The sequence below is a fragment of the Erinaceus europaeus genome, chromosome 2 (assembly GCF_950295315.1).
Source record: "Erinaceus europaeus chromosome 2, mEriEur2.1, whole genome shotgun sequence".
In the NCBI taxonomy this organism is placed as follows: Eukaryota; Metazoa; Chordata; class Mammalia; order Eulipotyphla; family Erinaceidae; genus Erinaceus; species Erinaceus europaeus.
Genome location: NC_080163.1, coordinates 119,034,986 through 119,061,688, shown reverse-complemented (window position 1 = coordinate 119,061,688; position 26,703 = coordinate 119,034,986). Strand labels below are relative to the sequence as shown.

General features: G+C 43.2%; 1 protein-coding gene across 1 annotated transcript in view; it reads left to right on the top strand.

Annotated features, from left to right (window-relative positions):
- The window catches only part of BANP (BTG3 associated nuclear protein), a 51,214-nt gene that overhangs the window by 2,078 nt on the left and 22,433 nt on the right, over nt 1-26,703 (top strand). The window contains exons 2-3 of the mRNA XM_060185029.1: nt 8,507-8,623; nt 10,226-10,401. Coding sequence (XP_060041012.1) covers nt 8,507-8,623; nt 10,226-10,401 — 293 coding nt within the window. The remainder of the gene's footprint in view (nt 1-8,506; nt 8,624-10,225; nt 10,402-26,703) is intronic.

Sequence of the window (26,703 nt, the reverse complement as noted above, 5' to 3'; positions counted from 1 at the left end):
GAATGATTTTTAAAGGAGATATAGAATTGGCATTTTTCTCCATGTGATTTCTAAAAGTGAAAAATAGAAACAGCTAGCAGTTGAAAGCTGTTAGCAAGAAATCTGGGGGAAAGTAAATGATAAAGATTTAATTCTAGGATATCAGTGGAAAATATGTAAACTTAAATTAGAAAGTTACTAATTTGTGGATGCATAACTAACTACATGAGAATTTTAGTTCTTAAATGTTTGCAGAGGAAGATGGAAAAATCTCCAAAAACACCTAAAGACTAACATTTTGAGTAACAACCTTGTACAACCTGTTTATTTGGAGTCTAAGATACAGAAAAGAAGAATAGGGGTAGATAGCAAAATGGTTATGCAAAGAGATGGTCGTGCCAGAGGCTCCAAAGTCCCAGGTTCAATCCCCTGCACCACCATAAACCAGAGAGATCAGTGCTCTGGTAAATAAACAAACAAACAAAAAACATCAAAGATATCAGTGTATAAGTCATAGACTGCTTTATATCCAGTCATATACTTGTATCCAAATCATAAACATTTCTGAAGATTCCTGAGGTCTTTGTGGCTTGTTAATTGTAGAGATTTGCTGGATCATCTGGGGCCTTCCAGAACCTATGCTGACACTTTAGAGGTGTGTGCAGTGGTAGAAAGGGTGCTAGCCAGTGGGTGGGGAGCAATGCATGTGACCCCCCAGAAGCTGAGGCAGTGCCCCAGTGCAGTCCACGCCCCCACCCCTAGCCTCATTGGCCAGTTGCCATTAAAACAGCCAGGATGAGACCAGACGGGGCCATCAGCTCATAAGAGCTTTTGTTCTCTTCAGTCCTGCAACACAGTGGATGATTGCCAGCCTTAGCTGGCATTTTGTGTCCAGATTTTCATATTCTACACCTGAATGAGATTCTTTAAATAAATTCAAGAAAAAAAGAAGGGAAAGAAAGAAGATCTTTTTCTTTGATCCTGAAGGTCAACTTGTAATAAAAATGTTTGTGAGGTTACTTGGCTAGAGTTTCATCTGACAACAGTGCTTTGCTGAGGCCTTTAATTCTTTTAGGTAGGTGCTTTTTTTCTTCTTTGAATATGTTTCACAGGTTTGCATTTGGCTTAATTGTGATTGCTGTGACACAAGGTTTAACTGAAGTTGTTTTCTTCTTGGTGTAGTAGAAGTGACAGACTGCAGAAGACCAAGTATTATAAGTCTGTTCTTTGAATACTGGGTTGTGAGCAATTCAGAAAGGGCATCCATTTTATTATGTGAGTTGAAAGATCACATGTAAGCATAAACTTTTTTTTTTTTTTTTTTTTTTACCAGAGCACCGCTCAGCTCTGGCTTATGGCGGTGTAGAGGATTGAACCTAGGACTTGAGAGCCTCAGGCATGAAAGTCTCTTTGCATAACCATTATGCTATACCTCCACCCAGCATAAACATTTCTATAGGTCATGTGGAAGCTTCTTTCCTAGATTTCTTTGGAGCTAGACACAGCCACCTGAAGACAGTTGTCTCTCTTTACATAGAGATTTCCCCCTCTCCCTTTTGCTGTGTCATAGACTCATCAGTATAGACTCAGGATAGTTTGTTTTGTTTTTGTTTTCTGGATGCTTTAAAGTACTTTTAGAAATACTTTTATGTGGTAGGAGAAATTGAGAGGGGTGTATAAAGAAAGATACTTGCCCTATGGTTTCGAACTATTTTGTTTTGTTCTGTTTTGTTTTGTTTTGTTTTCCAGACCACTGCTCAGCTCTGGTTTATGGTGGTGCAGGAGATTGAACCTGGGACTTTGGAGCCTCTTTACATAACCATTATATTACCTACCCTCACCCAAGCTTCACCATTCTTGAAAGTTCCCTCCTGTAGGTGGGGGCTGCTTGAACCAGGGTCCTTGTGCATGATAACATGTGTGCTCTACCTCGTGCACTACCACCTGGCCCCTGGGATACTTGTTTTATAGTTTGGGTCAGAATTAGATGCTATTTAATTTTGTTGCTCTACTTGTTCCAATTTTGGCCATTGGGGATGCTCTCAGGTGGCATAGTGTCCTCTGGCCCCTCACCTTCAGCCCTGGAGTTCAGTACTTCTCTTCTGGCACTCTAGGAATCTCCAGTCCTACCTGTGTACTTCCTGCCCCAGCCCTGGAGTCTGTATTTCTGTTTTCCTTAGAAAATGATATCAAGACCAAGATGTATCATATGCAGGTCCCCAAGCCTCTTTGCAGTGATCCAGGGGAGGGTAGATTGGGTGGAGTTGGGGTTAGGGAGGGAGGGGTGTTCATCTCTTCTGTTGTTTTCCATTAGTGGCCATTTTCATAGCTTCTAGGGAAGAAGAAAAAAATATGTGCATTTCAAACATGTTCTTCTCATTTGGGACAGCTCCTCTGAATTCACAGGTTTTTGTTGATGTGCAAGAATGGTTGTTTTGGGCTATGGGCAGGTGGGGCAGAACTTGAGTTTTTCCAGGCTGTCCACTCTGTATCTTCTTCTTCTTCTTTTTTTAATGTTTATTTATTCCCTTTTGTTGTCTTGTTTTATTGTTGTAGTTATTATTATTGTTGTTATTTATGTCATTGTTGTTGGATAGGACAGAGAGAAATGGAGAGAGGAGGAGAAGACAGAAGGGGAGAGAAAGATAGATACCTGCAGACCTGCTTCACCGCTTGTGAAGTGACTCCCCTGCAGGTGGGGAGCGGGGAGCTCAAACTGGGATCATACCCCAGTCCTTGTGTTTTGTGCCATGTGTGCTTAACCTGCTGCACTACTGCCCAACTCCCGTTCTTTTTTTTTTTTTTAAACTGCCATCAGGGTTATCACTGGGGTTCAGTGCCAGGACTACAAACCTACCCATCACTCCCTGGCAGCCATTTTTTCCTATTATTTTATTTTCCCTTTTCTATTGATAGAGCAGAGAGAAATTGAGAGGAGAGGGGGGAGATAAAGAGGGAGAGGAAAGGATGGTACTTATAGACCTGCTTCACGACTTCTTGAATGAGTGTGAACCTGAGTCTCATGTATGGTAATGTTTGCACTCAAGTGGTTATGCCACAGCCCAGCCCCCATCTTCTTTTGTCTTAAGCTACTTGTTCTTGAAATTTGTGGTATTAGTTTCTCTCTGCTTCTTGGGTGCTTTTGATAATTTTGAGGGAGTTTGCTCTCCTATATTTTGACAATCTCATTTGATACTGGAAAGATATTTCAGTGTCTTTCCTTCCTCTTACGTCTATTTTGAGGGAATCTTGAATTTTTATCACTGTTTCATCTCTTAATTTGCAAGCTATCAAAATAAACCCTATAAAGCAAATTCTGGGTTTTATTTGAATATCTGGCATATTAATCATCTAGGCACTAAGATCTACTATAATAATGATATCCCTAAAGTTGTGGGTTGATATGCCAGGAGCATGTTGTGGGCATTTCTGTCCCCAATCTTCTCCCTCCTCTCTCCATGTGCTTCTGACACCCAGGTGCTTTCCATCTGTGACTATGCCTTCCCCTATGCCTCAGGGTGCTCATCTGGAGAGAGGAGAGTCTGGAGAAGGCACATCCTGTTTTCAGAAATGCTGGCTTAAGAATGACACTCCTTTCTGCTCACATTCCATCCAGGGCACTGATCCCAGGCCTGAGACTCCACAGGCCAAGCGCTGCTGCTGACACTCAAAAGCAGTGTGGTTCCTTATTCCCTGGGGAGGCGCCTTCTATCAGAGCCCCTTAGTTTCCCTGTCCCTGAACACTGGGAACCTGGAACACTAGTGCTACTGATGTCTGGGTCCTTCTGACCCTCTTCTGCAAGGAAACATAACATGGGTGTGACCTCTTGCACTGAAATTCCTAGATTGGGACAGAACTGTCTTTACTCCTGGCTCCCACCACCCTTAACTCCACAGCCAGCTTGTCTAGTGCTGGTGCCCTATCTTCCTTGCATGGAGTAATAGCTCCAGATAAGGAGCTGACTCAGATAGTAAACTTCTGCCTTTCTGATTCTGAAGGGTTCTCTCTGTCAGGACCAAGTAAGGAGGCATGTACATGAGAATGCATATGTATTTACAGTGCAACTAGATTCTCTGGAATCTGTGCAGGCTCTCATCAGATTCTGAGTCTGGAATCTGTGCAGGCTCTCAGCAAATTCTGAGTTAGAACTTCTGCTTCCACAGGGCTCCTATGCTTACAGTGATGGCATCTAGTTGTTCCTACAATAGTGGTTGCAATCTACAGGTCAGACTGATTCAATGTAACTTTGTCTTCTTTGTGTCACCAATCTGACTGTTTTGTGTTGGGGGTCAGGTAGTGGGTTCCTGTAGTGTTGGCTGATCTTGAGGTCGGCTATCCATGAGGCACTAATTCCTCACACCTCCTCGTAACCTTCCCTGTGGTACGTGTAATAGTGTGTACACTCAGTTGGTTGGCTACACCACCATCCAGTCCTGGAAGACTTTTTATATCTTCTTGTGTATTTCATTCATCAACATGAACACAGTCCGTGGGCTGGTATGTGGACAGTCATCCCTGTTTAAACATCAGTTTCTTCATCAGTAAATAAGAATAGGGATTCTTCATATAGGGATTATTCATATAGTTGTTGAGGATCAAGGACAAATAGGCACATTCCTGCTCTGTCTCTTTATTATTATCTTTATTTATTTGATAGAGATAGCCAGAAATTGAGAGGATGGGGATATAGAGAGGGAGAGAGGGGGCTGGGCAGTGGCACACTGGGTTAAGTACACATAGTAGAAAGTGCAAGGACCCGCACAAGGATCTGGGTTCAAGCCCCTGGCTCCCCATTTGCAGGGGGGTTGCTTTACAAGCAGTGAAGCAGGTCTGCAGGTGTCTGTCTTTCCCCTTTATTTTCCCTACCCCTCTCAATTTCTCTCTGTCCTATCCAACAACAACAATAATGGCCGCTAGGAGCAGTGGATTTGTAGTGCAGGCACCAAGCCCCAACGATAACCATGGAGACAAAAAAAAAAAAAAAAGGGAGAGAGAGAGAGAGAGAGAGAGAGACATCTGCAGCACTGCTTCACCACTTGTGAAGCTTTCTTCCTGCACTGGTGACTTGAACCCTGGTCCTTGCCCACTATAATGTGTATGTTCAACCAGGTGTGCCACTAACTGGCCCACCTATTCTGTCTCTTTCACAGCAACCCCTGCCTACTATTTTAAGAAATGTTTTAGGTGAAAGAGATGTACTATTCTTTAAATATTTCATTTAGAATCTAAATGACACTATTATTATTTTTAAATATTTTATTTATCAGTGAGAAAGTTAGGGGGAGAGTGAGAGAAAGAACCAGATATCACTTTGGTCCATGTGCTGCCGGGGATTGAACTCCAGGACCTCATGTTTGAGAGTCCAGTGCTTTATCCAGAAGCTGCAAACATTACTTTCTCCATTGCCATAAAGCTTGGTGTGATGGTTGATAAAAAGCTCTCCTGAGGGGCCGGGCAGTAGCATAGTGGGTTAAGCGCACATGGTGCAAAGTACAAGGACTGGCTCAAGGACTGGTGCAAAGATCCTGGTTCCAGCCCCCAGCCCCCTCCTGCAGGAAGGTCACTTCACAAGTGGTGAAGCAGGTCTGCAGGTGTCTATCTTTCTCTGCTCCTCTCTGTCTTCTCCATCTCTTTCTGTCCTATCTAACGACGACAAAATGACAGCAATAACAACAACAATAATAACAACAATGATAAACAACAAGGGCATCAAAACAAGGGGAAAAATAGCCTCCAGGAGCAGTGGATTTGTAGTGTGGGCACTAAGCCCCAGTGATAACCCTGGAGGCAAAAAAAACAAAACAAAAACAAAAACCCCCTGAGTTGAGTTCTCAGCACATTTGTTATTAGTTAACACATTTGTTATTAGTAAACAAATTGTATAAATGCTCATTTATAGCTTTGTTTTTGTTACCAGAGATTTTTACATCTATACAATTCTACTGCTCCTGTTTTGTTTGTTTGTTTGTTTTGTTTTGTTTTTTAAGAAGGTGAGAGACAGAAAGAGAGAGTCAGAGTAGGAGAGGAAGCACAGCATAGCTGTGAAACTCCCTCTTAGGATGGTGTACCCATGTGGTGTTCAGGAGTTTGAGCCTGGGTCCTTGCACATGGCAAAAGTATGTACTATACAGCTGTCTCTCTGTCCCCCCTGACCCCCAATTCTGAATCATCAAAGGCCATCTTGAGATAGATGGAACTCTCATTTTAGTTAATTCACAAATCTATTGGTGATGATAACTTAACTTACAGCTTAAAATGAAACATACGGCTCAGCATTGGTTCTGTCTCTGGTCTTAGTTTTTATAGTTGTAAATGCTGAGAAACTTTGTTCATATACATAAATGTATGACAGAAGAAAGAATTCTTTCATTCATCCAGTTCTGTGCCAAAAAATCTTAGTGAATTATGGTCAGAAGTAGTTTTTAGTGATCTGTGAGCTGAAGACTAAACTGCAGCCTCTGTCAGTTTTGTTGAAAGCAGAAAGTTGTCAACATAGAATTCACCAGAGTGTGGATGGCCAGTGAGTCGTCGACTGGCTTTCTTCCATGTGTGGTTAGCCTCCAGAGTAGGGTAACAGAGAGAGATGGGGATGGACATACACAGCAACCAGAGATGCTCTCAAAGAGGATTGCCCCCAGAGAGTAGCACTTTCTGAGGGTGAGCATCTGGCAGTGGAGTTGCTGAGAGCTGTTCACATGCAGGAAACCCTAAGAGGTCTTGGGATACCTTCAGAACCATACAGACTCCAGTTGGAAGTTGATTTCCTCAGAAAGCTACTTCCTTGGGCTGGGACAACAGCATAATGATTGCACATAAGACTTTTATGTTCGAGGCTCCCAGCTCCCAGATTTAGTACCCAGAAGTATCATAGACCAGAGCTGAGCAGGGCTCTGGTTAAATAAGTAAGTAATTAAGTAAATTAATTAATTAATTTAAAAAACTTACTTCCTTGATCTTAAGAAGAATACTTAGCGGGAAAAGGCATGTTTAGTTAGTCAACTCTGCCAGCTGATGGCATGAATGTTTTTATTATTTATTTTTTAATTTCTAACAAAAACATGTTCAACTCCAGCTTATGGTGGTGTGGAGGATCAAGCCTGGGACTGTTAGTGCCTTGGGCATGAAAGTCTTTTTGCATAGCCACTATACTATCTCTGGAACCCAACATAAATAAATTTGAACTACTACTCGTAGGATTAGTGAGACTGCCTGTGCTGATTGTGAACATCCACTAGGGACTGCTATCTGGTCAGCAGATGGCTTTTACTTAGTTGTTCTTGGAAGCAGAAAATGCAAATGAACTTGTGTGGATCCTGGATAAGAATCCCATGGAATACCCTTTGGGGAAATAGCAAACACATACAATCCATTTCCTCCTCTTTGGATATATGAAGGGTATGAAACTGTTGACACCTGTAGATGACCATGGTAATGAAGTCATAGGTCACATTGGTTACTGGCTATGCCTGGCCTCCATATCAGGATTGGGGGAGCTATTGGAATCACGTATGAAGAAGTGGCAAAACTGAAGAGACAGTGATTACGTTAAGTGAAACACAAAGACATTCTGCTTTTAGTTCAAAAAGACTCCCCATTGTCCTGCATAAAAATGGTGTCCTGCATAAAAATGGGCATAAAATGGTGCTATATTGCTCCTGTTTTGGGGAGGGGGACAGTTTGCAGTCTTGTGGCTGAGACAATGGGCCCAACTTCCATGTGTGCTCTGATTACTCACATAAAAGTAGTTTCCCAAAGTTGTTTGAGGGAGGGAATGACACTTATTGGGTAACAGCTTTGTTCATTCTAGCTGTGCTCTACTTCCCAAAGCAGGGCATTCTCTACAGGCCTGTGGTGGCCACAGCCCTGTTGGCTGGTAGGTTATTGACACTGTTTGAACTGTGGTAGTTTTTGTATGTTCAACAGCTCTTCCTCTTGGAACTGCCCAACGGGCTCCTGGGCTGAGACCCAGGTGAGGAATTTCCTTTCCAGCAAAACCCCTTTGAGTGCAGGTCATTTCCCTGTGGAACTTGGGTATGAAGTACCTCAGGTGGCCCACCCCTTCTTTCCAGAGTACTAAACTTATGGAATGGTTTTGCTGAGTACAGTGCTGGCAGAAGCCAAGATTTGCCTTAGGATGGAGTGAGCAAGAGCAACAAGTTGTTCTTCATGCAAACACACTCCTTTCCAAGCCTCATTTACTGCACAGTAATACCATGTGAGATTACCTGTCCATTCCAGATAAAGGTTAGACTGTCACCCCCCAGCTCAGCTTTCCCATGTTACTAACTGTGCAGTCTGAGAACACCCACTGTAGGGAGAGTGGAACTACTAACTCCCCTTTCCAGAGTATTCTTCATCCTGTGTAAACTGTAAAGTGCTCTGACCATGATGTCTGAATGAGACTGTCTCCCTTCCCAGAGGGTAGTGCCTGGGGAGGTGACTGTATTGAATGCCTTTTATGTATTCTTACAATGATTGTTGTTGTTTTAAGGACTTCTTTTTCTTTGTGATTCTTTTGTTCCATAGCGTCGTCCCCCAGACTACAGTAATACTCAACAATGATCGGCAGAACGCCATTGTAGCCAAGATGGAAGACCCCTTGTGCAACAGGGCACCGGATTCCCTGGAAAATATCATTAGCAAGTCAGTAGCCACCACCCCAACCCATTTTACACTGCCACTGCACGGTGATAAGTCCCCTGGAAGTCCCCATCACACCTGAGCAGGGCATAGAGGGTTGTTCCTGTTCTTGGAGGTCCAAGTCCACAGAGCTGTGTTCCCATGCCCCCCATTGGAAAAGGCCCTTGGGAGGGACATTGTTTGCAACTTGGTGTCTAGAGCTCATGTATTTCTTGGGAGGTTGCTGATGTTTGTTACACATTCATGAGGCTGTCACCCTTGTTTCTTGCCCCTATCCCATCTGTCTGTGCAGCTGCAAGGCAGGCCAGCAGACACCCTCTGTTCAGTTTGCTAAATGATATAGATGTTTCAAGGTGACCTCTTCTCACCTCCCTTTCTTATGAGGCATTGAAACATGAGCTTATTCAGACTGGAAGCACACACAGGGTCTTGCCACCCACCATGTGCCTGTGTAGTCCCTGCAAGTAACTTTTCTGGCAGTGTGTGTCCCACCCCACCCACCACCCACCCCCCCCCCAAAAAAAAAAAAAAAAGGATGCTTGTACCTTTGGTCTCCTTTCTTTGCCTTCCCAGGGGGCCTCTGCAGCATGCCTCCTCAAGCTGTGCTTCTGTTCTTTATGGTCAGAGCGTAATTCTTTTGGGTCCCAGCCGTGTGCTGAGGGCCGTCTCATAGTCAAGGGAGAAAAGAGAGGCAGGAGGATATGGAGGTTCCCAAAAACTAAAGGGGGGGTTGCTTGGGGGGAAGGAACTGGACAGGTTTACTGCTCTGTGGCTTAGGTGGTCAGCATGTCTGGTTCAGATGTCCTGGAGCAAGGTTAGGTGGGCAGGGCTCTGAGCACCAAATCTAGACAGTGTAGTTCCCTCTTTTGGGTCAGCCAGGATAACTGAGCATGGTTTTGACTTTGCAGATGGAGGCTGTTCCTCTTCCCTCTCTAGTGTTTGCAGTTCATGTTCAGGGAGATTGGGAGGGTCCTCCCCAAAAGGCAAGTAGGACTGAGTCTCATTTTGGAGCATTGTTTTAGAGCTGGCATGCCTGCTTGCTGGCAGTACATACGCTGTTTATCAGGACTGAGGTGAGAACATCCCCAAATAAATTGTGGCTTTTTAAGTCCACTTTAGTGGGTTTTGTCAGTGGGAATACTAGGGGTTGACAACTGCATTTAAAAGGCAGAGTTATTTCTAGAGTGTCTAGAAGAATGGATTGGAATGGCTCTAACCTAGGTACACATTTCTCAGTTTAGTCTTTCCTCTGACATGAGTGTAAAACTTTCTCTCACTCAAATGTGGAAATTTTGTAGTGTTCCCTCTTGTCTCTGTCAGAAAGCTGCAATTAGGCCTTGACTCATGTGAATTGCAATTTTACTTCTGTGATAACATTTTTTTTTAAGTGTTAAAAATCTTACACTGTTCCTTTCAATCCCCTCCCTTCCCAGATCACTCCCTGATGTAGCGGTGCTATGAATTAGAGTAGAGGGTGGGAGGGCAGAATTTAGACCCAGGCTTGCTATGTTAGAGGAAGAAGTGGCCCAGCAGGGACAAACGTGGTTTCTGCTACTTGGCTGGATGGCTCTCACAACATCCTGGGTGTTTTTGTTTTCCGCTCAGCGCGGTTCCCGGGCGGCGGCAGAACACCATCGTGGTGAAGGTGCCAGGCCAGGAGGACAGCCACAATGAGGATGGGGAGAGCGGGTCTGAGGCCAGCGACTCTGTCTCCAACTGCGGGCAGGCGGGCAGCCAGAGCATTGGGAACAACGTCACCCTCATCACCCTCAACTCAGAAGGTGCGCCCCACTGCTTGCTTTTCCTTTTCTTTTCGTGAGCCACTACAGGTACTTTTTTTTTTTCTCTTTGGTTTTTAGAGAAATGGTATATGTTTATTGTTTATGACTGGGGGGGAAATGGAGGGTAGAAGAGTGGCAAGGCCAGGAAGGTGGCTCAGTATTAGATCACAGGACTTGCAGGTATAAAGTTCCAAGTTTGATTCCTGATACCACTTCTGCTTGAATAATGTTATGAGTCTCTCTTGTCTCAAGTAAATAAGTGAGTAACTAAATCTTTTAGAAGAATGATGTGGGGGGGGGGGCTGAGCGGTGGTGCACCTGGTTAAGTGCACATACTATGTGCAAGGACCTGCACAAGGACCCACGTTTGAGCCCCCTGCTCTCCAGCTGCATCAGTAACACTTCATGAGCAATGAAGCAGATCTATGGTGTTTTATCTTTCTCTCCCTCTCTATCTAACCCTCCCCTCTCAATTTCTCTCTGTCCTGTGAAATAAAATAGGGGGAAAAGGACGGGGGGGGGGCGTGGACACTAGGAACGGTGGATACATATTGCCGGCACTGAGCCCCAGTGATAACCCTGGGGACAAAGTAAATAAAATAAAATAAAATAAAAACACAGTGGGAGTCGGGTGGTAGCGCAGCAGGCTAAGCGCACGAGGCGCAAAGTGCAAGGACCGGCGTAAGGATTCCAGTTCGAGCCCCTGGCTCCCCACCTGCAGGGGAGTTGCTTTATAGGCGGTGAAGCAGGTCTGCAAGTGTCTATCTTTCTCTCCTCCTCTGTCTTCCCCATCTCTCTCCATTTCTCTGTTCTATCCAACAACAATGACAACAATAATAACTACAACAATAAAACAAAACAACAAGGGCAACAAAAGAGAATAAATAAATAAATATTTAAAAAATAAAGTGATGAAAGGTAGAGTGTATGCCTCACTGTGTTCGGAGCCCATGGTCAAGCACCAGCAGCTTAGGGGAGATGCTGTGACGCTGTACTAAATGAGCCACTAAACAGGCTTGAACCTGTTTAGTGGCTCATTGTAATGTGTGCACTCAGTCAGGTGTGCCATCTTCTGGCCCCACAACGTTGATTTTTCTACTGAACAGATTTTCCCATCAAAAAGATTTGTCACCATGTCTGAAACATAAAAGCAGTGTCCTCAAAATTTTGTTCCTTTCCAGTCTAAATTGATAAGATTGGGAAGGCAAACCAGATGGTAGAGAAACAGAACTAGGGGCAACCTTTAAAAAAACAAAAAAGGAGCTAAAGGAGCTCTTAGGGAGAACAAACTGCTTAGTGTGTGTGGGGTCCTACCACCAATACCACGTGGAAGCTCCATGGATGGCAAAGCAGTATTTCCGTGTCTCGCCTCTCACTCTCTCCCCATGCCATTCTTCCCCCCCCTTCATTTTTATTTGTGATTATAGTGGGTTACAAGATTGTACAATTACAGGGTATAGTTCCACACTGCACCCACCAGCAAAATTCTGTATCTCCTCCCTCTCACCTATCAGAGATAACCACTATAGTTTTCACAAAGTCTTAGAAACACTTTGCTTCTGTTTTTTGTTTGTTTTTTTATTTTTCCCCGTTTTTTCTCCCCAACCACTCTTTACTATAGCACTGCTCAACTCTGGCTTATGGAGGTGCGAAGGATTAAACCTGGAACTTCGGAGCTTCAGTCATGAGAGAGTCTATTTGCATCACCATTATGAATCTCCCTTGCCCTCCCCTAGCCACTCTTAACAATAGAGAATAAAGAAATTTCGGGGGTTGGGCGGTGGTGCAGTGGGTTAAGCACATGTGGCACAAAGCTCAGGGACCGGCATAAGGATCCCGGTTCGAGCCCCCAGCTCCCCACCTGCAGGGGAGTTGCTTCACAGGCAGTGAAGCAGGTCTGCAGATGTCTGTCTTTCTCTCCCCCTCTTTGTCTTCCCCTCCTCTCTCCATTTCTCTCTGTCCTATCCAACAACGAACAACATCAACAATGGCAATAATAATAACCACAACGAGGCTACAACAACAAGGGCAACAAAAAGGGGGAAAATGGCCTCCAGGAGCAGTGGATTCATGGTGCAGGCACCGAGCCAGCAATAACACTGGAGGGAAAAAAATAAAAGAATAAAGAAATTTGGGGAGTGGTACAGTGGAAAGTGTGACTCTCAAGCATGAGGTCACAGGTTCGATCCCTGGTGTTACATGTTCCAGAGCAATGCTCTGATTTTTCTTCTCTCTCATAAGTAAATCAATGAATATTAAAAAAAAAAAAATTGGAGAAAATTGTTTGCATGTATCAGGCCCTTGGTTCATTCCCTGTCACTATATAAAAAAAAGTCAACATATAATTCACATACTATAAAAAATTGATTTTGGGGGTCGGGCGGTAGCGCAGTGGGTTAAGAGCATGTGGTGCAAAGCGCAAGGGCCACCGTAAGGATCCCGGTTCAAGCCCCTGGCTCCCCACCTGCAGGGGAGTCGCTTCACAGGCGGTGAAGCAGGTCTGCAGGTGCCTTTCTCTTTCCCTCTCTGTCTTCCCCTCCCCTCCCCCTTTCTGTCCTATCCAACAACAAACGACATCAACAACAACAACAATAATAATAACAACAATGAGGCTACAACAACAAGGGGAAAAATGGCCTCTAGGAGTGGTGGATTCATGGTACAGGCACTGAGTGAGCCCCAGTGATAACCCTGGTGGCAAAAAAAAAAAAAAGGTTTTAACTGGGATTGGTGTATTGCACCAAAGTAAATGGGGTATGGCAGAGGAGGACCTAGTCGGAGCTGAATTGTTATGTGGAAAACTGAGAAGTGTTACACACGTACAGACTATTGTATTTTACTAGTAACAATAAGCCATTAGTTTTCCAATAACGAAATTAAAAAAATTTTTTTTTTCTTTTCAAAACAGCAAAGGGTTTGTAGGGGGAGAGACTGAAGAACTGACATTTTCAATGCAGTTGAGGTCAAGACTGGGCTTGAAACCTGGCTTGTGTGTGACAAAGCAGTGCATCATCCAATTAGAATATCCTCCACCCCATTTGTATACTATAAACTTGATCCCCCCACCCTTCCCTAGCACTGGCATCTTGCACATGTCTGAGTCCACTGTTCCTGACCTGACTTGTATGATTGTTATCGACTTCTGCTAGAAAAACAGACTAAAGGAAAGAGGGCAAGGTATCACCAGTGTTATGGAGGCTGGGTCACACAGGCCCTTTCCCATTGAGGTATTTGCTTCTACCTCCCCACCCCCTTTTAATTTTTTTTTATAGGGAGAGAAAAGGGGCGGGGGCACCACAGCAGATCTCCACCAGCTGTGGGACTTTCCTAGTGCCATGGTGTTCCCAGTGTGGTGTCAGGGCTTGAACCCAGGTCCTCAAGGCATGGGTAGGTGTGTGCACTGACCAGGTGAGCTGTCTCCTTGCTCCCAAAGTGACTGTTATCAAGCACACATTTCACTGACTTTTAGTATATTCAGAAGATTATAAAGCCATTAATACTCAGAATAGTTTCACTATCCAAAAAAAAAAAAAAAAAAAACCCATACAGTCATTCCCTATTCCCCCTGCCCCAGCCCCCACCCCCATTTTCTGTTCAATCTTTCTCTGTGGATTTGCCTTTCCTGGACCTTTCACATCAGTAGAATCATACGATATATTCTGGGTTGTAGCATGTGTTAGTATTTCACCCCTGTTGTGGCTGAATGATGTCCTGTGGTATGCATAGAGCACAGTTTGTCCATTATCCATTGATGGACACTGGATTGTTTCTACATCTTGAATGTTCTAATTATTGTGTACAGGCTGGCAGATGTACAAGAACACTGGGTCATGATTAAAAATTGACACATTAAGTTAGAGAAAAAGAGCTATATTCCTGATTTCTTACTAGTAAATACCTAATTAAGATGCCTTCCCCACAACTGAGAAAATGAATTGTTCTTATTCTCATGTGTGTTTTGGTCAGTACCCTTGAGGGGGTATGGCTGCAAATTTAGGCCTAACACTCATTTTAAACTGCTTCAATCAAGGAATGTAACACTTGATGAACTTGGGAGAGTAAAGTTCTCATGTAAATAAAAGCCAAGCTTTTTGTATTTCTTTCTTTCTTTTACCATAGCACTGCTCAGCTTTGGCTTTTGGTGGTGTGGGGACTTGAACCTGGGACTTTGGAGCTTCAGGCATGGAGTCTCTTTGCATAACTATTATGCTATCTACCCCCTGCCTGCTTTTTGTTTTTCTTAAAGTGTATTATCAGTGTGAAGGTTTTTGCCATTTAGGGAAACCAAACACTAGAATGAATACATAGAAAAATAACCATTTTGAACTTAATTGGTATTAATATCTGCAAGGAAAATAGATTTTCTTGGTAGCAGTCTTTTTTGTTTGCCATCAGAGCTTCATTGTGGCATGTTATTCCACCACTCCTGACAAAACTGTTCCCCCCTACTCACCCCCTCCTTTCCCCAGATAAGAAGGGTTGAGGGACTGGGCTGTAGTTTACCTAGTAGAGCATATTTGTTTCCAGATAGGGACAGAGAGAAGAGTCACAGTTCTACTGTGACTCCACTGCTTATGAAGCTTTCATGTGATGACCAGGGGCTTGAAGCCCACACACGGTAAACTGTGTGCTTTATCAGCTGAGTCATATATTGGACTCTTTTTTTTTTTTTTAATTTCTTTACTGGGGAATTAATGTTTTACATTCAACAGTAAATACAATAGTTTGTACTTGCATAACATTTCCTGGTTTTCCATATAACAATACAACCCCCACTATGTCATTTATCATCCTTCATGGACCTGTATTCTCCCTACCCACCCACCCCAGAGTCTTTTACTTGGGTGCAATATGCCAATTCCATTTCAGATTCTACTTGTGTTTTCTTTTCTGATCTTGTTTTTCAACTTCTGCCTGAGAGTGAGATCATCCCATATTCATCCTTCTGTTTCCGACTTATTTCACTCAACATGAATTTTTCAAGGTCCATCCAAGATCGGCTGAAAACGGTTAAGTCACCATTTTTTACAGCTGAATAGTGTTCCATTGTGTATATATACCACAACTTGCTCAGCCACTCATCTGTTGTTGGACACCTGGGTTGCTTTCACGTTTTGGCTATTACAAATTGTGCTGCCAAGAACATATGTGTACACAGCTCTTTTTGGATGGATATGTTGGGTTCCTTAGGATCTATCCCCAGGAGAGGAATTGCAGGATCATAGGGTAGATCCATTTCTAGCCTTCTGAGAGTTCTCCAGACTGTTCTCCACAGAGGTTGGACCAATTTACATTCCCACCAGCAGTGTAGGAGGGTTCCTTTGACCCCATACCCTCTCCAGCATTTGCTGCTGTTACCTTTTCTGAAGTATGATATTCTCACAGGAGTGAAGTAGTATCTAGATCATTGTTGTTTTGATTTGCATTTCTCTGACAGAGACTTGGAGCATTTTTTCATGTGTTTCTCAGCCTTTTGGATCTCTTCTGTGGTGAATATTCTGTCCATGTCCTCCCCCCATTTTTGGATGGGGTTATTTGTTGTCTTGTTGTTGAGATTTGCAAGTTCTTTATATATTCTGGTTATTAGCCTCTTGTCTGATGAATAGCATGTAAAGATCTCCCATTCTGTGAGGGGTCTCTTGGTTTGGGTAGTAGTTTCTTTAGCTGTGCAGAAGCTTTTTAATTTGATGTAGTCCTATAGGTTTATGCTTGTCTTAGTCTTCTTTGTGATTGGATTCGTTTCATTGAAGATGTCTTTAAAATGTATGCAGAAAAGAGTTTTGCCAATATTTTCCTCTAAGTATCTGATAGTTTGTGGTCTAACTTCCAAGTCCTTGATCCACTTGGAATTTACTTTTGTATTTGGTGAAATACAGTGGTTCAGTTTCATTCTTCTGCATGTTTCAACCCATTGTTTCCAACGCCATTTGTTGAAGAGACTCTGCCTTCCCCATTTAATAGTCTGGGTACCTATGTCAAAGATTAGATGTCCATAGGTGTGGGGCTCACTTCTGGGCTCTCAATTCTATTCCACTGGTCAGTGTGTCTCTTCATGTCCCAGTACCAAGCAGTTTTGATGACAATGGCCCTATAATACAATTTGAGATCTGGGAGTGTGATGCCTCCGGTTCTGTTCTTTCTTCTCATGATTATTTTGGCAATTCTAGGTCTTTTCTGGTTTCAGATAAACATTTGTAGCATTTGTTCTATTCTCCTAAAAATGTGGTTAGGATCTTGATGGGAATAGCATTAAATTTGTAGATGGCTCTGGGTAGTATATTCATTTTGATGATGTTAATTCTTCCAACCCATGAGCATGGAATATCTTTCCACTTCTTTGTGTCTTTTTCAATTTCCTTGAGTAGTGACTCATAATTTTCAGTATACAAGTCTTTCACTTCTTTGGTTAGGTTTACTCCTAGATATTTTATTGTTTTTGTTGCTCTAGTAAAAGGAATTGATTTCTGGATTTCAATTTCTTCTAGCTTAGTGTTTGCATAGAGGAATGTCACTGACTTCTGAATGTTAATTTTATAGCCTGACACCTTACTGTATTGCCTGATGATTTCCAAAAGCTTCTTGCTGGATTCCTTTAGGATTTTCCATGTATACTATCATGTCATCTGCAAATAAGGAGAGTTTGACTTCTTCTCTTCCAATCTGTATGCCTTTAATTCCTTGCTCCTGCCTGATTGCTATGGCAAGAACTTCCAACACTATGTTGAATAGTAATGGTGATAGTGGGCAGCCCTGTCTAGTACCTGATCTGAGGGGAAATGCTTCCAGTTTTTCACCATTGAGTATGATGTTGGCTGTAGGTGTGCTATATATAGACTCCACTATCTTCAGGAATTTTCCATCTATTCCCATTTTTTGTAGTGTTTTGATCATAAATGGCTGTTGTATTTTGTCAAAGGCTTTCTCTGCATCTATTCATACATGTGGTTTTTGGTCTTGCTTTTGTTGATGTGGTGGATCACATTGATTGATTTACGTGTATTAAACTAACTTTGCATGCCTGGGATAAACCTCACTTGGTCATGATGAACAATCTTTTTAATATACTGCTGTATCCGGTTGGCTAGAATTTTGTTCAGTATTTTCGCATCTATGTTCATCAGAGATATTGGTCTTAGTTTTCTTTTTTGGTTGTATCCCTGTCTGCTTTTGGTATCAGGGTGATGTTGGTTTCATAGAAGCTGGAAGGGAGTATTCCAGTGTCTTCAGTCTTCTGGAAGACTTTTCAAAGTAGAGGTATTAGTTCTTCTTTGAAGGTTTTATAGGATTCATTTGTAAAACCATCTGGTCCAGGACTTTTATTTTTGGGAAGATTTTTGATAACTGTTTCAATTTCATTAGCTGTGATGGGCCTGTTCGTGTTATCTACTTCCTCTTTACTTAGTTTTGGAAGTTGGTAGGTATCTAGGAAATCATCCATTTCTTCCAGGTTCTCTAGCTTGGTGGCATATAGTTGTTCATAGAAGCCTCGCATGATATGTTGAATTTCTGTGGTGTCTGTTGTGATATCTCCTCTTTATTTAGTATCTGACTTATTTGGGTCTTCTCCCCTTTTTGTTTTGTGAGTCTTGCTAAAGGTGTCAATTTTGTTCACTCTTTTGAAGAACCAACATTTACTTTCGTTGATCTTTTTTATGTTTGTTTTTATTTTCAGTGTTATTGATTTCTGCCCTAACTTTAATGATTTCTGTCCTTCTGGTTGCTTTAGGGTTCCTTTGTTCTTCTTCTAGGTGTCTTTAAGATGTGCAATCAGGCTGTTTATTTGTGCTTTTTATTGTTTCCTAATGTGTGCTTGTATGATTATGAATTTCCCTCTCAGTACTGCCTTAGCTGTGTCCCAGATATCTTGGTAGTTTGTGTCTTCATTTTCATTGAATTCTTGAAACATTTTGATTTCTTCCCTTATTTCCTCTTTGACCCAGAAGTTGTTAAGAAGTGTACTGTTTTGGTCCAGGAGATGGCGAAGTGCATAAAGCATTGGATTCTCGAGCATGAGGTCCCGAGTTCAATCCCTGGCAGCACATGTACCAGAGTGATATCTGGTTCTTTCTCTCTCTCTCTCTTCCTATCTTTCTCATTAATAAATAAATAACATCTTAAAAAGAAAAATAAAAAAGAAGTGTACTGTTGAGCTTCCACATTTTGGGACTATTACTAATCTTTAGTTGATTGTGAAGTGTTAGTTTAATTCCAGTGTGGTCTGAGAAGATGCTGGGGATGCTTTCAATGCTCTTGAATTTGCTGATGCTGTCTTTGTGGTCTAATATATGGTCTATCCTTGAGAATGACCCATGTGGACTTGAGTAAAATGTGTATTCCAGTTTCTTGGGAGGAATGACTCTGAAAATGTCCAGTAGTTCCATTTTATCTATCTCCTCATATAGCTCCCTTATGTCTTTATTGATTTTCTGCCTGGATGATCTGTCAAGTTGAGAGAGAGGTGTGTTGAAGTCCCCTACTATGACTATGTCGCTGTTAATATATTGCTGTAGCTCTTTCAGTAGACATTTGATATATTTAGATGACTTCTCATTGGGGTACATATCTTGGACTCTTGATAGCAGTCTTGCACTTTTTAAATTTGAAATGATAGACTTTTTTTTATATAACTGTTTTTTTAATTATTATTTTATTATAGAGACTGCCAGAAATCAACAAGGAAGGAGGTAATAGAGAGGGAGATAGACAACTGCAAACCTGCTTCACCACTTGCAGAGCTTTCCTCCTGCAGGTGGGGACCGGGGGCTTGAACCAGGTCCTTGTGCACTGTAAAGTTTGCCCTCAGCCTTGTGCGCCACCACGCAGCCCCCAAATGATAGAATTTGTATAAAACAGCGCCCCCCCCAAATAAAAAAAGCACTGCTCAGTTCTGGTTTATGGTGGTCTAAGGGATTGGACCTTGGACTTTGGAGCTTCAGGCATAAGTCTCTCCTCTCCTCCAGCCCCCCTCCCCCCATCAGCTCTGGTTTATAGTGGCGCTAGGGATTGAACCTGGGACCTTACAGCCCCAAGCATGAAAGTTTTTTGTATAATCATCATGCTATCAAGCATGGTTTTCATACACAACATAGGTTGTTAGAATTGGGACAAATCAGAGAATTTGTTTCCCATTTTAAATTTTACTTTGCTTTGAAGAAGAGGTTATAATTCAGAACCTTCTCTGAGGAGAAACCAGGTTGCAATAACTGAATTTCCTTGACTTGGGCATGCATAGTTTCTTTCAGTGTGGGGATTGTTGGGTTGAGGTCTCAATTGGCACAGTGGTTCATGAGAGAAGATCCAGAAGCAGATGTAGCATCAGTGTGATGACTGTGTCTTCATGGCGAAAGAAGAGCTACTGCGTTCTTATCTCTTGCTCAGGTTTGCTCTGATTTGCACTGGTATCATCCATGACATTTTCCTTTGAGGTTTACACCTGCAACCTCTCTTGCTGTTCCCATTGTCCTATCCCCAGCAGCACCACTTGTCCAGCTCAACTAGTTGCCAAGAATCAGCTAGTTTGTATGGGAAGGGCCTTAGTAAGATAAGGAGCTTGGGATGGGGAGATAGCATAATGGTTATGCAAATAGACTCTCAAGCCTGATGCATTGAGGTCTCAAGTTCAAACCCCCCACCACCACCACCATTAGCCAGAGCTGAGCACTCTCTGGGGAGAAAAAGATAGGAAGTTTAGAAGAGTGGCTGACATCCCCACAACAGATGGAGCCAATTTTAGTTCTGATAAGTAATGGGACTGCAGGACACAGATTCTTTTTGTTTTTATGAAAGTACTTAAGTGTCCGATGTCTTTAAGAACCATAGGTTTCAAAGTGGTTGTTTCCTAAGAACTCCAAATGGTTTGTGTTACTTGACACATCATTTTAGGTCAGGTTGGGAGTTGCTTTAGTAACCTGCAGAAGTATTATATCACTTTACTTAAATGTTTCACTCACAGCACAACTTCCACCAGAGTGAGACACAAGCCTGAATCAGAGTTGGTGGTTCTCACTTTCATTGTTCTGGGCAGTTTCAGTCTCAGCTTACTCTCATCTTTGTTAAGTGATGAAGGTGTTTGGGGACATAATGTTAAACATCAAGCTGATTTGCTTAAAGAAACAAAAGTAACTAAAATTGATCTAAAAATGGGTTATGTTCATTAATGCAGGGATTTAGAGTCATAATAAAGAGCTTAAATTCCTACATTTGATAGTACTTCCAAGCCCTGAATAATCCTACATATAAGATGTTAGGTATTTAATTTTAATGGAGGATTATGCTTTTTTAAAAAACATTTTTAGTATTTATTTATTTCCCCTTTTGTTGCCCTTTTTATTGTTGTTTTAGTTATTATTGTTGATGTCTTTGTTAGGACAGAGAGAAATGGAGAGAGGAGGGGAAGACAAGAGAGGGGAGAGGAAGATAAGACACCTGCAGACCTGCTTCACCGCCTGTGAAGCGACTCCCCTGCAGGTGGGGAGCCGGGGCTCAAACGAGGGTGCTCAAACAGGGATCCTTATGCCAATCCTTGCGCTTCTCTTCATGTGTGCTTAATCTGCTATGCTACCGCCCGACTCCCAGTATTATGCTTTTTAAATTGCATTATCAGAAATCAGTCTCATGAGTATTGATTGCATCGTCCAGTAAAAGAACTCATACAGTAAACATCTGTGAACTGCTTACCGGGGTGGGGGCGTCAGGAAAGGCAGCTCACCTGCCAGAGGCTGTCTGGTCAGAAACCTGCGCTGACGCCTGTACTTTGTCCTTCCCTGAGACAGAATTGCTGATGTTACCACTCTGGATGATTCTGGGTACCTGGTGGGCTGGGTACCCTGGCAAAGCCAGGTCTCTGTAAAGAGCCTGATCAGCAAGCTAGGCTTGACTTGGGTGGACAGCATTTGCAGTACTGTGGCCTTATAGAATGTCCCCCTTCCTGCTTTATGGGCCTTCAAGCATATGCCATGAGCAGAGCCCCTTTCTGCAGTCTTGAGCATGTTGTTGATTTTTTGGGGGTGAGGGGGCCATGTGTGGTGCAGTTGTGTCTGCTCAGTTGCTACGCACATTCTCTGAGTCGAAACTTCTGTGACCACAAGATCTCATGCATTAGATGTGAGTGAGTCAGTATTGTTCTTTCCCCACCCTGGGGTGGCAGTGGGACAAGGCATGGAAGTTAATTGGCATCATTGGAAGGAATATGTTGCTTATGACCTTGGAACATGTGTGTCTGTCTGTCAGTCAAAAAATGGAAAAGGAGGCAGAAAACCAGGGGATTATTTTGTTTTCATTTGAACTTGAAAACAAGGAGGACATATTTCTTCCATCTCAGCACTCTCTCCTGTTATTTATTTATTTATTTATACCAGAGCGCTGCTCAGCTCTGGCTTATGGTGGTGTGGGGAATTGTACCTGGGACTTTGGAGCCTCAGGCATGAAAGTTTCTTTGTATAATCTTTATGCTATTTACCTCCTCCCTCTGCTACTAATATATAGCCTCAAAAGAAACACTTAGATTCTGAAATGCCTTAATGGTAAGAACATTGAGGTTACTGCCTACAGTTTTTCCACTATGATTGATTGTTCTTAAGTGTTACTTAGTTTCACTGACTATAAATGAGTAGGCTAGAAAAGAGAAAACAATAGAAAAGGCAAGCTTATTTTTCTTACAATTCAACTTGGAGATTTAAATAAAGCTACTAAAATCTTTCCATTGTTTAAGATGCCAAAAAAACTGGAACCAACTCTTTCAGTAAAATAAATATATCCTTTCTCAATTGTCAGAAAGTGAATTTCTTAGATTTTGCAACTATTTATGTGGGCAGATGGCTCTGGCTTGTTTATGTCTTGTCATTGGTGAGAAGCTGGGGTCCAGACAGGGTTCTTTTCTGAGTTGGAGGGGCAATAGAGCTCCACATTGTGGGGACAGCAGAGCAGAGGCACAAGTGGCACTTGTCCTGATCCAAGCCATGCTCTCTTGCCAGGGAATTTGGGGGTTTCATTCTGAGGCCAGCCCATTGCTGGTGCCTCTGTGACCCTGACCCACCTACTGGGTGGTCCCTGCTCATAGTTGTTCACTACCGTGGTGGTCAGAGTTGCAGCATCTGTGAGTCTCCTCCACGTCCTTCATACTTGCAGCTTGACAGATGATTACACAGCCTCAGTCTACGATCATTTAGGTGACCCAAGGGATAAATAGGCGAGAAATAGGTTATAAAGTGCCTCTTGAGACTAGACTTTTGAGACCTTTGATTAAAATGATAATTCCTGGGTAAGTTCCTGTTCTTAGAGTTATGTCAGCTATTCTTTCCAGAGTTGCCGAGGGAAGGAAAATTCGTTTTCAGGCTAACCAACTTCTTATTTGGGCAAGGAGAATTAAATGACATCTTTTATTATGAATTAAATGACATCTTTTATTATGAATTAAATGACATCTTTTATTATGGAGAACATTCTAGCAGTGAGGGGTTCTGAAAGTCCAGCTGATCAGCTGTCAGGAAGGGCTTTGTTGAAGCCTTCTATCTACAGGGCACTGTGCACACTGAGGCACTGCCTGACTGTATTCTGGCGTACCTGCTAAAGCCAGCCCAAGGACCTCGTCAGCTCCGATCCCTCAAGCTTACTACAAATTCTTTTTTGCCTTAGGGATATGGAAGGGGGTGGCAAATGAGGTTTAGGCCTGATGGTGGCACATCCAGTTGAGTGCATACATTGTCATGAGTAAGGACCCAGGTTTGAGCTCCACTCCCCACCTGCTGGGGGGAAGCTTCACCAGTGCTGAATCAGTGTTACAGGTGTTTCTTCCTCCTATCTCTTCCTTTTCCCTGTATCAATTTCTTACTACCCTATTGAAGTAAAAAGGGAAAAATGGCCACCAGGAATGGTAGATTCATCATTAGGCACCAAGTCCCAGTGATAACCCTGATACCAAAACAAACAGACAACAACAACAAAGAAAAGTGGCTTATCCTTCATTTATATATATATATTTTTGCCTCCAGGGTTATTGCTGGGGCTCAGTGCCTGCACCACAAATCCACTGCTCCTGGAGGCTGTTTTTTCCCCCTTTTGTTGCCCCCCCTTTTTTTTTTAATTATTATTGCTGTTATTGATGTCATTGTTGTTGGATAGAACAGAGAGAAATGGAGAGGGGGGGGGAGAGAAAGATAGACATCTGCAGACCTGCTTCACTGCTTGTGAAGCGACCTCCCCTGCAGGTGGGGAGCTGGGGGCTCAAACCAGGATCCTTACGCTGGTCCTTGAGCTTTGCACCATGTGTGCCTAACCCACTGCGCTACTTAACTGCCTGACTCCTTAATTTGTAATTTTTAAAAAATATTTATTTATTCCCTTTTGTTGCCCTTTTTGTTTATTGTTGTAGTTTTTATTGTTGTCATTATTGCTGTTGTTGTTGTTGGATAGGACAGAGAGAAATGGAGAGAGGAGGGGAAGACACCTGCATATGTGCTTCACCACTTCTGAAGCAACTCCCCAGCATGTGGGGAGCTGGGGGGTAGAACTGGGATCCTAATGCTGGTCCTTGCATTTTGCGCCACATGCACTTTAACTCACTGCACTTCTGCCTGACTCCCACCTTATTTGTAATTTTTAAAAAGATTTATTAATTACATGTGAGAGAGTTTCATATGAGATGGAGTGAGAAACAGACAGAAGAATATTACTCTGCCACATGTAATGCCAAGAATTGAACTGGTAACCTCAGGCACATAAGTCCTGCGTTCTGCTAGCTGAGCTATTTCACTGGCCACTCATTTGTAAATATTTTATTAATTTAATATTTTCAATTTCGTAAGGATTATATTTAATAAATGAGATGTTTTTTTCCTCTCTTTCTTCTCCCTCCTCCTTCAGTGTTTATTTTAATTTGATAGTAGAGAGAGAAAATAAGAGGGAAAGGGGGAGATAGAGAGGTAGAAAAAGAGACACCTGGGGGCCAGAAGGTAGTGCACCTGGTTGAGTGCACATGCTACAATGTGCAAGGACCTCGGTTGGAGTCTGTGGTCCCCACCTGCAGGGAAAGCTTTGCAAGTGGTGAAGAAGCGCTGCTTCTCTCTCTCTCCTTCTCCCTCTCTGTCTCCCCCTACCCTCTTGATTTATGGCTGTCTCTATCCAATTAATAACGATGAAAAAAGAAAAAGAGACACTTGCAGCCCTGATTCACTCGTGAAGTTCCCCTTCCTGCAGTGGAGATGGAGAGCTTAAAACAAGGTCCTTCTGTATGGTAACATGTGTGCTCTACTAGATGTGCCACCACTTGGCCCCAAAGTAAACAATTTCATTCCTCCCACTTGGATTAATTTGATAGTATCTGCTTCACATATTTGTTTCCTGTGTCTTTGTAGTTGGAGCACTCATGGTTTGTTCTTTCATCAGTAGGATGAGAGACTCTCCCACTGTGACATATGGAGGGACCCTGGCCCCTCCTTTGGTCTGGGGGGCTTGCTAACTGGCTCCTCAGCATCCTCTGAGAGAGTGGGACAGCAGAAGGTCTGCAGTGCATAGGGCTCCTCTTGGAGGGTGGGGGCCAGGCAGGAAGAGGCATTGGGGGGGCAACTTCAGTGGCCTCTTCACAAGGAGTTAGAACTGGGTAGTTGTCTCTCTGAGCTGAAGGCATTCTGCCACACCTCTAGCTCTGTCTCAGCCTCGAGTTGCCCAGATGTTGGTTGGCTGCATGAAAGGCAGCTCTGACTCCTTGTCCAATATTGACTTTGCTAGAAAGCATCATCTAAATATGGAGAGCTCTGCTGTGTTACCTTCACACTCCTTTTATTTCCCTAGAATGGCCATGACCCAGCAGCTGAGGGCTCTCAGTCCACTCTACTGACCTGGTGCAGTGTCTCGAGGGCTGTCCTGAGGGTCCCCTCCCTGTGGAACCTTCATATACACAGTAGTTCCAAGGTGCTAGGGACATCTACAGCCTATTTGACTCTATTTGCAGTTTGGTTGGCATTAGTGCTAGGAACTTGCGAAATTTAAGACCAAGTAGATCTTGAGACTTAAGTGCCCATGGGCAGGTCCTTCTTACGACACCAAACAGCCCTGTAAGTGACCCCTTCATTCTTTGTCCTCTCCTCCCCATAACTGTGCACTTCCTAACTCGACTGTGTTCCGTGCTCCCTAATTTAGATATGTGTGAGCATTGTCTTTTCTGGAACTTTTTGTGGGTTGTGGACGTAGTAGTCTCCACTCACCTGAGCAGTGAGACTTAATCTGAATCAGGGACAGAGTCATCAGTGGGCAATAAGGCAGCTTCCATGAATGGTGGCAGGTTGTGTGAGCTGGGGTCACTGGGATGGTGGAAGGTTAAGTACATGCAGCAATAAAATCAGAATCCCAGGATTCCTTATTTCTAGCCAGTTACTTGGGTGATTCTTCTCTAGTTCCCTCCTTTAACGCCTCTCCCTACTCTTTCCCATCTTGTTTCTGTCCTTCTCTGTCTTGTTTATGTGCAGATAAATCAGCAAACACCCCACTAGTCAGGACTTTTTTTTGGCATTCTGGCTATGCCCCCTTGACAGCTCTGCCAGAAGCCCCATCCTACCTACAGCAGATACTGTGTCCAGTTGTTGTTCTGTGAGGTGAGGCTTCACAGCAGCTGGCTAACGAGTTAAATCTGTGTATCTCTCAGCATACTCTGTTAGCACAGCCTCTTGACTAACCCAAGGTTCTAACAAGTGGTGTCTTACTCATCTCCTACTTGGAATTCCAAGTCTCAGAGTTGTGATTTTTTTTTTTTTTCTTGGTGAAGGCCAGGAAGCAACCTAAAGTGCCCTTAGCTGAGTTTCCTTGTGGGACCCTACCACTCCTCCCCTGACTTCACCTGAAGTTTTCAGGTAGTCTTCTGACTCTTCTGGGAGAGGTATTTGTGAGGTCCGGGATGAGCAGGTGAGTGGCAGGTTTACCCTCTGGAAAAGTATGGCAGGGATGCTTCCCTGGTGAGAACCCTTTCTTCCAGGAAGGTTGGAATGTACACATTAGGATAGGAGTTCTGGAGCGTGGTAGCCTGGCTATGACATGACTCAATGGGACTGGCCCCTGAGGGAGGTCCTGGGTGCCCTCCCATGCCACCACTTTGACTTTCCATGCCCCTTTCTGCATGATGGTTTGAAAAACTGCTGAGGTTCCAAGAATTGTGACAGAGCCCACATACATCACAGGGTGCATGAACTCTGCACTTGTGTGCTTTTAATGGAGAAAACCAGGCTTAGTTTCCAGGAAGGCCACTTCAAAGGCAGAGAAAGAATATGCACATGCAGCTGGGGAATGACTCAGTGAGTAGAATCTATACATTTA